At 36.3% G+C, this 11706-nt stretch overlaps 1 protein-coding gene across 1 annotated transcript; it reads right to left on the bottom strand.

The window, feature by feature from the left end:
* Positions 1 to 2149: 2149 nt before the first annotated feature.
* TLR3 (toll like receptor 3) lies at positions 2150 to 10368 on the bottom strand (the record flags this gene model as incomplete). The annotated part of the gene is made up of 4 exons (XM_080710577.1): positions 2150 to 2378; positions 2634 to 4486; positions 7595 to 7786; positions 9919 to 10368. The coding sequence occupies 4 exons, from the start codon at positions 10366 to 10368 to the stop codon at positions 2150 to 2152; spliced, it is 2724 nt and encodes a 907-aa protein (XP_080566703.1).
* Positions 10369 to 11706: the final 1338 nt, after the last annotated feature.

The raw sequence follows: 11706 nt of genomic DNA, 5'->3' as shown, positions 1-11706 counted from the left end.
TTTGTTTTGCAGAGTGAAAACCAGGAAGGCATTAGAGTGAAGAGATTACTTGGTGGCACACTGAGACTATTTAAATAAGTCAAGTCACATGTGGAAATTAAAGAGGCAGTCAGACAAACATCCTCTTCTGCAGTCCCCATGTCTTAAACCCAAAGGACAAGAAATCCTCCTGAGAACAATTAGAAAAGACATCCTGCAGGAGTTCAGGATGGGTTGCTTTCTGAGTAGGTCAAATACAAGTCAGACTTCACATCTTTTATTAGTTTTACTTGTCTTTATTTAAACAACCATTAAAATATTAAGCAACGTCAAAAAAATTGCAGTTAAATTCAGTTTAAATTCTGGCCACTTGATCAATTATCTTATAAGCTCATAAATTCAAAAGAGCAAAATTGTTTCCTGCCCTACTTTTTAAAAATTAATGATTAATTTATAAAAATGATTTATTTAGAAGTACTTTAATGGAGAATTAAGAATATTGATAAATAACATTCAAAATACATCAGGAAAAGAAATAATTGTGATTTTTATTTTATGCTGCTGAAATCAAATGGGATTATATCACAGTTAGAAACAAACCTTCAAGTATCTGAAGTTTAAGGCTGGTAAATAACATGAAAGTGAAGCTGCTCCTCTAGCTACTCACATTGTCTGCACACTGTAAACTCCATCCAAACAAGCACTGTGGATATTACTTATTCTAGAACCATGTGAATTTATTCCTGAGAATACAAAAGCATTTAAGCCAAAATTCCAAGATGTGACAGCTAAGATGCTCTCTAAATTCAGTAGGCAAACTGGTACTCCGAACACAGAAATTATAGCTTCAATTTTCCTATTTTTAAATATCAGAATTTAAAGTATTTCAAAACGCTGTTTCTATTTCCAATATTTAGTCTTTTCTTATAGTAAAACAAAACTAAGCTTTTTGCTTTATTATAAAAAATAAAACTTAAAGCAATAAATGTTCTAGCCTGGCATGGTAGCTCATGCCTGTAATCCCAGTACTTGGGAGGCTGAAACAGGAGATTGCATATTTGAGGAAAGCTTCAGCAAGTCCTGAGACTCTCATCAATCTAGTGATACCTTGTTTTAAAATAAAACTAAAATAAGGCTTAGAGTGTAGCTCAGAGGTACAGTGCCCCTGGGTTCAACCCCCAGTACCACAAAATAATAATAAAAATAAATAACAACAACAACAACAACAACAACAACAACAACAACAGCAGCAATGAAAGTCTTTTCTTGATTGGGACTAACTTTCAAATAGAATATTATTTTATGCTATAGTAATATATTCATATGAAGACATTATACCATACTCATCATCACTAATTATTTAAGATTTTGTTTATCATCATAATATTCAAGATTCAGAGTTAAAGGATCCCAATGGGACCAAGTGACTTGAGAAGAGTCTTCTCCTGAGTCTGTGACAAAAGGAGAGATATTAATAGTTTGTTTCCACAAAGCCAGTCTACTGAATAAAGTTTAGGAAGCAAGTCTTTCTATAATATTTTTAAGTAAGAAGATTTTTTTCTATTCTCCTATAGAGGAAACCCAAATACTAGGAAAATACAAAAAAGTATTGATAAAAATATATTTTTCATTAAGTAATCACACTTGATCCTGAAGATTTTCTTTTATGGGTATGCAAATTCAAAAGCTCTTTAACATTTAAAAAATCAACCTTGGTATACTAAAACAGAAAAAAAAACTATAATGAATCTTATGTTTTTTTTACTCTTTTATAACTGAAATAGCCTTATACCCATTGAAGCAATTATCTTTCATTCTATTTTAAGCATATCCAATAGTTATTGCAAAACTTCATGTAACTCTAACTGTTCTTTAAAAGAAGAAAAATTTAAAACTCTTTGAAGTTGTGATAGACCTCAGTGAGCAATCATGTATTCATTAGCAAAAGATGTTCTTACATGCTTAGATGTTTATTTTGGTCGGACATATCAATCACTAATATGAAGCCTTAAAGAAGATATGTTTCTATAGGAGAGATGATTGTGAAATAATACTACCACCTATAAATATGAAGAGCCACATTACATCACTTTCAAGTAACACTTACATATAACATGTAACTTTTTAAATGGTAAAACTACTTCTTAGCTAATTTAACCTCTCAATAAATTTAATGCACTGAATTTCGTGACCCCAGAGCTACTTGCAATTTGTGATGAAAGGCATTTATCCGTTCTTTCTGAACCGGCCAGTTCAAAATGCAGTGAGATTTAAACATTCCTCTTCGTAAACAGAGCGCATGGTTTAGTTTATAATCTGGAATATCCTCTAGAAAAATCAATATGATAGAATCCAGATTTTGTACAATAGCTTGATGAACTGCATGGTGTACCTTGAATCTAAGTAAAATAAATAAATAAATAAATAAGTAAATAAATAAATAAATAAAAGTTTAATAATCAATTTACAGATTTTAACAGCCCAAAGCTAAACAATCTAAAGTTTTTTTTATAGAATGTACTTGAATCTGTCATGAGACATCAGGATTTATTTTCTTACTTTTATTTTCAAAATTTTTTGAGTTATGAGTATAGACATATTTGAAAGTTCAACTGAAAAATTAGTGTACACTTAAAATTTCGGTGTTTACCTACCGTTTGCATAATGGATCTTTTAGTAAATCCTGTGTTATAATAAAAATGATTTTTCTGCTCTTCTTGATGCTGTTCACAATTGCTTCGAGACCAAGGATACCTGCCTCAAAGTCTCTTTCTTCTAGACAAAATCTGAGAGATTGGTCCTTTTCTTCCATTGGGGAGAAGTGTTCCCAGACCCAATCTCTGTCATTATGTGCATGAATTATATATGCTGTATATTCAAACTGGTCTGGTTGCCCATCTATTTCCTTGAAACCAAGAACTCGGTGTACCGAAACATTCCAATAGAAAGATATCCTCCAACCCTCAAAATGGATGAGCAGTACAATAATGATAAAAGTCAGCAGAATGCTGGTGTTGATCATGAAAAGGAGTTCAAAGGGAGCACTGTCCTTGCAGGGCGATACATCAAACAGCACCACTGGGAACCCATGATACTGAGGAGGAGTGTTGCAAAGGTAATGACTTGACAGCTCAGAAATATTAGTACGGGTTTGGTTAATCCAATTAACAAACCAGGCAATACTTTCACATGTACAATCGAATGGATTAAAGCGCATATCTAAATTAATCAGATTCTTGAAAGCTGGCCCAAAAACATTCTTTTCCACTGATGTGATGAGATTCTTCTGAAGGTTTAATGACCTCAGAGACACCTGGTCATCAAAGACGGAGGGTGGAAGTACATTTAAATTATTCCATCCTAAACTGATGCTTCTGAGTTCAGATAAGTCCTTGAACACCTCCACTGGGATTTCATCAAAGCCATTGGACTCCAAGTTAAGGATGTGGAGGTGAGAAAGACCCTTCAGGAAATAAACAGGACCGCCAGGGTTTGCGTGCTTCCAAAGCCGTGCTAAGTTGTTATGCTGCAAATCCAGAATTTCCAGTTTCTTGAGACCCTCCAACATCTCACCATTTATATTAGCTATGTTGTTGTTGCTGAGATCCAGAATGGTCAGGTTATGAAGAGAGTAGAAAGGTGAAGGGGAGCAGTTCACATTTTTCAGGGCCACCCTCCGGAGCATCAACTGTTGAAGGCTTGGAACCAATGCAAAAGAGTTGCTGGTCAGTCGCAGGTATTTGTTGTAGGAAAGGTAGATTTCACAGATATTTCCCAGGCCTCTCCATTCCTGGCCTGTGACTTCTTGCCCGATTTCATTAAGTCCAAGGTCAAGTACTTTTAGGTGACCCAAACAAGAGAAAGCACCACTCTCTACTCTTGAGATTTTATTTCTGGTTAAGTTGAGTATGAGTACTGGAGAATGAGCAAGGGATGAAAACGTTTCATTTGTTAAAGTTTGCAAACTTGTAAAAGAGTTGGAGAGACTTAGGTACTTCAGGCTGGCCAGCCCCGTGAACATATTACCCGTTATGCCTGGAATGTTGTTGTCTTCTATGTTAAGATGCTCCAAACATTTTAGCCACTGAAAGGAATAATCATCAATCTTGGGAAGTGAAGCAAAGGAAATACTTTGTTTAGTAAATGATCGTTTCAGATTCAGGTATCTCACGTTGAAAAGTCCATAGAAGGAGCGAGAAGACAAATGCTGAATATTATTGTACTCCAGGAACATATACTCCAGGTGTGGAAGCCAAGTAAAGGAATCATTATCAATCACACCCAAGCTGTTGTGGGAAAGATCGAGTGTGGTGAGATTTGTCTGCTTGAGTCCAAAAAAAGTCGTGTTGCTGGTTCTATATAGCTGGTTGCTACTCAGAGAGAGGTTCTGGATACTTGTATCTGATAATTCCAAGCAAAGCTTCTCTATGAGACTGGGACCCAACTGGGCATTGTTCAGAAAGAAGCCATACAGTTTTCCAATCGCATGAAAACACCCTGGAGAGAACTAAAAGTGGAGAAAGAAAGAAGAGGTTAATAACCAAAATATAATAGGCTCTGCATGATCCTTGAACAACTTAAATGCAACTCTATTCAATTTCCCTTTCCCTCCCACCACATTCCTGAGGCAGAGCATCTCTATTATACATGGCTCTTTCCTACCTGGTGCCTGCAACACCCAGGCTGCAGCCCCTGTTCTTCTCTGGCCATTGGCCAACTTCTCCTTGGCATTCATAGCTCAGTGTAGATGATGCCCTAACCTCCTAGTCTAGATTAATTCTCCTGGTACTTTTACTCTATCAGGCTGAGTATGATTATAATCAACAAATTGTCTGTGAAACCACTATTAGGGCAGATCCTGGCTGTGTTTTGGTCCAACACATGTCAGTGGCCATCATAGAAGGAATGAATGGATGGCTTTTATTATGAAACAGTCACACATACTTTCCTTCTAGAACTGAATTCCTCCTGTCTTTTAATTTTATTTTTCCATCCAGATTTTCTCCTTTATTTTCTTAGAACGTCCCAGCTCCCTTATACTCGTCCCTACTCCCTTATCAGAGGCCTTGGCTGTTTAGAAACACAGCCCTGGGCCAAGAAAGTAGAAGGAGGAAGAGGAAGAATTCTAAGAAAACTGTATATAGCCGGGCATGGTGTCGCACGCTTGTAATCTCAGTACTTGGGAGGCTGAGACAGGAGGATCACACAGGTTCAAAGCCAACCTCAGCTTCTTAGTGAGACTCTCAGCAACTTAGTGAGACCCTGTTTCCAAATAAAATATAAAATAGGTCTGGGAGTATAGCCTGGAGGTAGAAAGCCTCTGGGTTCCACCCCCAGTACCACCACCACCAAAAAAAAAAAAAAAAAAAAAAAAAAAAAAGAAAGAAAACTGTATATAGTTCTTGCTTGGCAGGCAAACCTACCAGGTGAGCACAAGGCTTCTGATTCTGATTTCTCCTGTGTTACTGTGAGATGTTTAGGCAATGGGAAAGAGAAAGAAAGGGAGGGAGGGGGAGAAAGAAAGAGATAGGGAGGGAGAGAGGGAGGGGGGGGAGAGAGAGAGAGGGGTTGGGGGAGATGGGAGAGAGATGGGAGAGAGTGTTTCATTTTAAATAAAAGGAGTTGCAGGGCGTGGTGGTGCATGCTTGTAAGTCTGAGACCAGAGGATAGCGGTTCGCAGACAGCTCTAGCTACTTAGCGAGGCCTTTCACAATTCAGTGAGACCCTGTTTCAAAAATAAAAAAAAGTCTAAAAAATAGGGCTGGGATTTAGCTCAGAGGTAGAATGCCCCTGGGTTCTATCCCCAGTACTGCAAACAAAACAAAACAAAACAAACGAGTTAAAATGCAAAGTAGGAAATTAATTATGATACATCTACATAATAGCATTCTTTTACAACCACTAAAATTAAGCTTTTGGCCGGGTGTGGTGGCGCACACTTGTAATCCCCGCACTTGGGAGGCGGAGACAGGAGGATCGCACAGGTTCGAAGCCAGCCGCACTGGCTTAAGAGACCCTGTTTCCAAATAAAAATATATAAAACAGGTCTGGGAGTGTAGCCCAGTGGAGGGTTTCCAGGAGCCCCAGTACCGGGAAAAAAAAAAAATTAAGCTTTTAAGCAATTCTTACATACATTGGAGATATTCATGAAAAGATATTAATCTTTAATATACTTTTATTGGTATGTTTAATCTCACATCAAAATTTTAAAAAGCAGGAGACACCCTTGCCCTCAGGGTGCAATATAGCACAACTCTTAAGAGCATGCTGTCTGGTCATACTGCCAGAAACCCAGCCTTTGTCAACAGTGGGCCCTTTGTAAGACCCTAGGGATGTCACTGTGCCTTCTTTATCTCAATTTATTCTCGCGTAAAATGACTATAAAAGTAAGTTGATGAAAATGTAAAAAATAATTGGTTATGTTCTTGACACTCAGGAATGGTATATATTTTAGCTACCACTATTTGGAAAAGAGCTAGAGATAAATAGGCCCAGTGGTTGTTTCTGACTGTAGACTTTTGAGTCATTTTTATGAGCCCTCATTTTTGCCTGTCATTGTTTATGTGTTTTGTGAGGTTATGACCATAAATGTTTTAAGTGAGAAAAAACACTGTCTAAAAAATAAAATGAATACTCACCTAAAATACTTAGTTATTATCTCAGGACTGTTTTGAACACTGTCTTTTTTTGCTTCTGAAAAAAAATACAGCTTTCAAAAAGCTATTTTTTAAAGAACTAACAATATTCTTATAATCTGTGAAGGTAAAACATAAACACGCCTGTGTATGAAAATAGTTCATTTGGAGATCATGGGTCCAAGAAGAAGAAGTTAACTGGTATACTCTATTATAAGAGGGTCTGCATAATAGTGTAATGTGAACTACCATTTGCTGAGCACTTACTGTATGCCAGACACTGTACTAAATTCTTTACCACAGTCCTATACAGCAGTGTTATTTTTGTACCAATTTCAAAGCTGGGTCAACTTGTATGGCTTGCCTGATTGCACTATGCAGAGATAAAATCCACACAACCACCAGCTTACCGAACTCTGAACTTTGTGTTCCTTTTTTTTTTTTTTTTTTTTTTTGGTGGTACTGGGGTTCCTGGAAACCCTTCTACCTCCGGGCTACACTCCCAGACCTATTTTTTTATACTTTTTAAAAATTTGGAAACAGGGGCTCTCCTGCACAATCCTCCTGTCTCCGCCTCCCAAGTGCGGGACTATAAGGGTGCGCCACCACGCCCGGCAGAACTTTGTGTTCTTAATCACCATATAATTTTTATTCTTACAGAGATTCTGGAGGAAGAGTATTGTTTCCACTTTATAGGTAAGGGAACCAAGATCGGTAGGTTTCTCAAGCACAGGGATTTTAATGGCCTTCTGTTTGACAGCAGAGGCCCATCTTTTAACCACCACCAAAGTTTTATTTTAAAGATGGTACCAATGGCTCCTAGCAGTAAATGTGAAGGATTTCTGGAAGATACGGCAAAGCTTATACAGTTTTGTTTTTGTTTCCCCTCTAGAAGTCTTTAGATTCCTATCTTTGTGACAAAGTTAGGGACTGTACACACTTAAAGGTAGAATGCAAAATCATTTTATCTTACTTCTTACCTCTTTAATTTGATTTGATGATAACTCTAATCTTTGCAAAGAAGAATTGCCAAGGAAATCAAGGTCTTCACTTTTTAGTGCATGGATTTTATTATTTGATAACACAAGCTCTTGGAGATTTTCCAGTTGAACTTGAGTTCCTAACTTTGTAGATGATAAACCGTTATGAGACAGATCTAATTTGATCAAATTCTGATAATAAAGAAAAAAAGTATGTTAGAGTCTTGCCAAAGAAAACAGCTTCTCAAATGTTAGTCTTAGAAACATCTCAACCGGGTGTGGTGGCGCACACTTGTAATCCCAGCAACTGGGAGGCTGAGACAGAAGGATCGCGGTTCGCGGACAGCCTCAGCTACTTAGTGAGGCCTTCTGAAACTTAGTGAGACCTTGTTTCAAAATAAAGAATAAAAAATAGGGTAGGGGGTGTAGCTCAGAGGTTGAATGTCCCTGGGTTCCATCCCCAGTACCACACACAAAAAAGAGAAATATCTCAACATGAAAATATTGCCTCTTACTCTGTAGAGACCAATACTAGGAGTAATAAATCATCTTTTTTATGATTAAAAACACCATTGTGGCAAGGAGTTAGTTTCTGACTTCTTTCTCTGATCAGGTTTTGAGGTCCTGTGTCAAAAAACATTTAATCCTGATCAGAATTTAAGAAGGCACAAGAAAAGATTTAAATAACTAATCACCAAGTCATTTGTAAATGTTTCTCAGCATATTTTATATTTATACATTACTTTTGGTTTCTGAGCAGGATCAATGCTCAATTTTTTTATAAGGCCATAAATGAAGACTACAGAAAGACTCAAAAATGACTGGTTTAAGAAAAGCATTTAAAAATTGCCTCACATTAGCAGATAATAATGTACATTTTTTCACAGATTTAAAAACAAGAAGCCAGGTGTGGTGGAGCACACTTGTAATCCCAGCATTTGGGAGACTGAGACTGGAGGATCACGGTTCACGGACAGCCTCAGCTACTTAGTGAGGCCCTTTGCAACTCAGTGAGACCCTGTTTCAAAATAAAAAATAAAAAACTTAGGGCAGGGGATATAACTCGGAGGTCGAATGCCCCTGGTTCCAACCCCAGAACCGCAAAAACAAACAGATAAATAAATAAAAATAAGAACAAGAAAGGTGCTAAAAAGAAAGGTAGTAGCTACTGGAAAAGTTATACTTTGAAGAAATTTCTTAAATTAAGAGTAGGTAATTTTTTTGTTGAACAATGTGCCTTATCATCATATGATTTTGTTAGTTGTATTTAAGTAGAATTTGGACTGAACTTTTTTTTTTTTTTGCTGTTTCACATGTTAAATCAGCAGCATTGTGAGTTATTTATTTTTTTTATTTTTGATAGTACTAGGGATGGAGCCCAGGGGCCTTCTACCTCTGGGCTATACTCCCAGACCTATCATATATATATATATATATATATATATATATGTATATAAAATGGATCCTCCCCAACTTGCTTGGGGTAGATCAGATTTTTTAGTTTTACCTTGATCTTTTGAAATTAGGTGTCATGAATAGTGAATAGGTGACCTAAAAATTTAAAGTGAGATGATAGCATATTTCATATTTCTTAGATGGAAATGAACATTTGTATCTTACCATCTGATATATATATAATATATATCATATAATATATAAAAACATATATAAATATATATTTATATATCATATATATATTTGAACATTTTCATCTTACCATCTGATATATATATATAATATGTATCATATATAAATATATATGAATATATATATTTACATATATATCATATATATCATATATATTTGAACATTTACATCTTACCATCTGATATATATATATATATATATATATATATATATATATATATATATATTTGGAAACAGGGTCTCTTAAGCCAGCTGAGGCTGGCTTCGAACCTGCATGATCCTCCTGTCTCAGCCTCTCAAATACGGGGATTACAAGCGTGCGCCACCACGCCTGGCTGAGTTTATTTTTTATGCATCTCATGGGATAGTCTGATACATCTCTCCAACCAGATAACTTCTTGTATCTTTGTCCTATTTCTACTGAGAAATAGCAAGAGGCAGACTATTTTAAAATTAAATTTGAAACTGCTTTAAGACTATAATCCTGTAAACATTTTCAATCACAATAGCAATATTTGAATATGGATCCTCCTCAACTCGCTTGAGGAGATCAGATTTTTTAGTTTTACCTTGATCTTTAGAAATTAAGTCTGTCATGAATAGGTGACCTAAAAATTTAAAATGAGATGATAGCATATTTCATATTTCTTAGATGGAAACGAACATTTGCATCTTACCTTCTGACTTTTAAAGGGATTGTTTTGAATTTTCTGGATTGAGTTGTACATTAGGTGGAGCTCAGTCAACTTTGTGCAGAAAACAAAGGTTTTATCTGAAAGCTGAGAGAGCTCATTGTGTTGGAGGTTCAAAACTTTCAACAGAGGGAGTTTTTGGCACAGTTCTGGCTCCAGCTTTGAAATGGTGTTAAATCCTCCATCCAAGACCGTAAGGTAGCTGTATCTGGAGAGGTTGGCAGGCGGCAATCTTCTGAGTTGGTTATGGGTCAGATTCAACACTGTTATGCTTGTGGGGAGGTCATCAGGTACTTGAGTCAACTTCAGATGGCTGCAGTCAGCCACTTCATGTCTCACAGCACATCTGCTGCTGGAGGATGAGGATGTGCACACAATCCAAAGAGGCAAGAGGCCCCAAAAGGAACGGATACGATACAGCAAATATGGGCCCATGATTCTGTCCTATAAAAGAAATGTTAAATAGGAATGGACAACATTGCTAACTCATGCTTTCGTATGCATTGGTATATTCCTTGTAAAATATATAATCCAGATGCGACCATGTATGGTCTTTCTTACTCATGACTTTTATGCTGTATAAGTATATATTATATAAGTGATATATGAAATAGAAATAAGTCAAATAGCACAGAAAGGTTAAAGTGAAATGTGCAAACTCCCATCCCAGTTTCAATGTCCCAAGGTCATATTTTCTCTCCTCTCCTCTCCTCTCCTCTCCTCTCCTCTCCTCTCCTCTCCTCTCCTCTCCTCTCCTCTTCTCCTCTCCTTTCCTCTCCTCTCCTCTCCTCCTCTCTTCTTTCCTCCTCTTCTTACTCCTTCTCTTCTTCCTCCCCCCTCTCTCCTCAACTTAGCTATAACCCCCTAGCCCTTTTTTATGTTTTATTTTGAAACAGGATCTCACTAAATTACCATGAGCTGGCCTCAAACCTGTGATCCTACTGCTTCATTCTCCCAAGTACTGTGATTACAGGCATGTATCAATGTGCCCAGAAACAGCTTCTATTTTAAATTCTCATGATCACCATACAAACTTAAATAATATGCTTATTTATTTCCTTGCTGACCCCAAACTTTTACTTCCTATTGTAAAAATAAGAGACTTAATCATACTATTTTTTCATTTTGCCCCCTTTTTAGTTATTTTTATTATATTTAACATATTGCTACATTTATAATTTTAAAGGCTATACCCCCAAACTATTTATAAATAAGCCAACTTTAGGCACTAATCTTTTTTTAAAATTATTTTGGAAAAAATAATTACACATATTTACCAGGTATGGAGTCTTATTTCAATACATGTATGTGATATACAATGCTCAGATCAGGGTACTTGATAACCACCTCAAACTTGTATCATTTCTTTATGTTGAGAATATTAAATATCTTTTTCACTAGCTCTTTTGATATACTTGTTGTCAACCCTAGTTATCCTGCTATACTATAAAAGGAAGTTATTCCTTCTACTCAACTGTCCCTCTGTATTGTCGACCATCCTCTCTTCATCCCCACCACATCCCCACCAGCCTCTGCTAAACACTATAATTTCATGAGATCAATTGTTTTTGCTTTACATGCATGTGAGGACATAGAATAATTTTTTTTCCTGTCTGACATATCTCATTTGATGTGATGTCTGCCAGGCTCCTCCGTGTTTTTACTGACATTAAGTATTTTCTTCTCATTACAAAGTTAAGGAATTTAGTTATATTATTCCCTCATTCTCTTCACATCTTTTCTTTATTTTAATTTTACTTAATTTATGTTGTA

This window comes from Muscardinus avellanarius (genome assembly GCF_963383645.1).
Source record: "Muscardinus avellanarius genome assembly, chromosome: 14".
Taxonomy (NCBI): domain Eukaryota; kingdom Metazoa; phylum Chordata; class Mammalia; order Rodentia; family Gliridae; genus Muscardinus; species Muscardinus avellanarius.
This window is presented reverse-complemented; position numbering and strand designations above follow the sequence as displayed.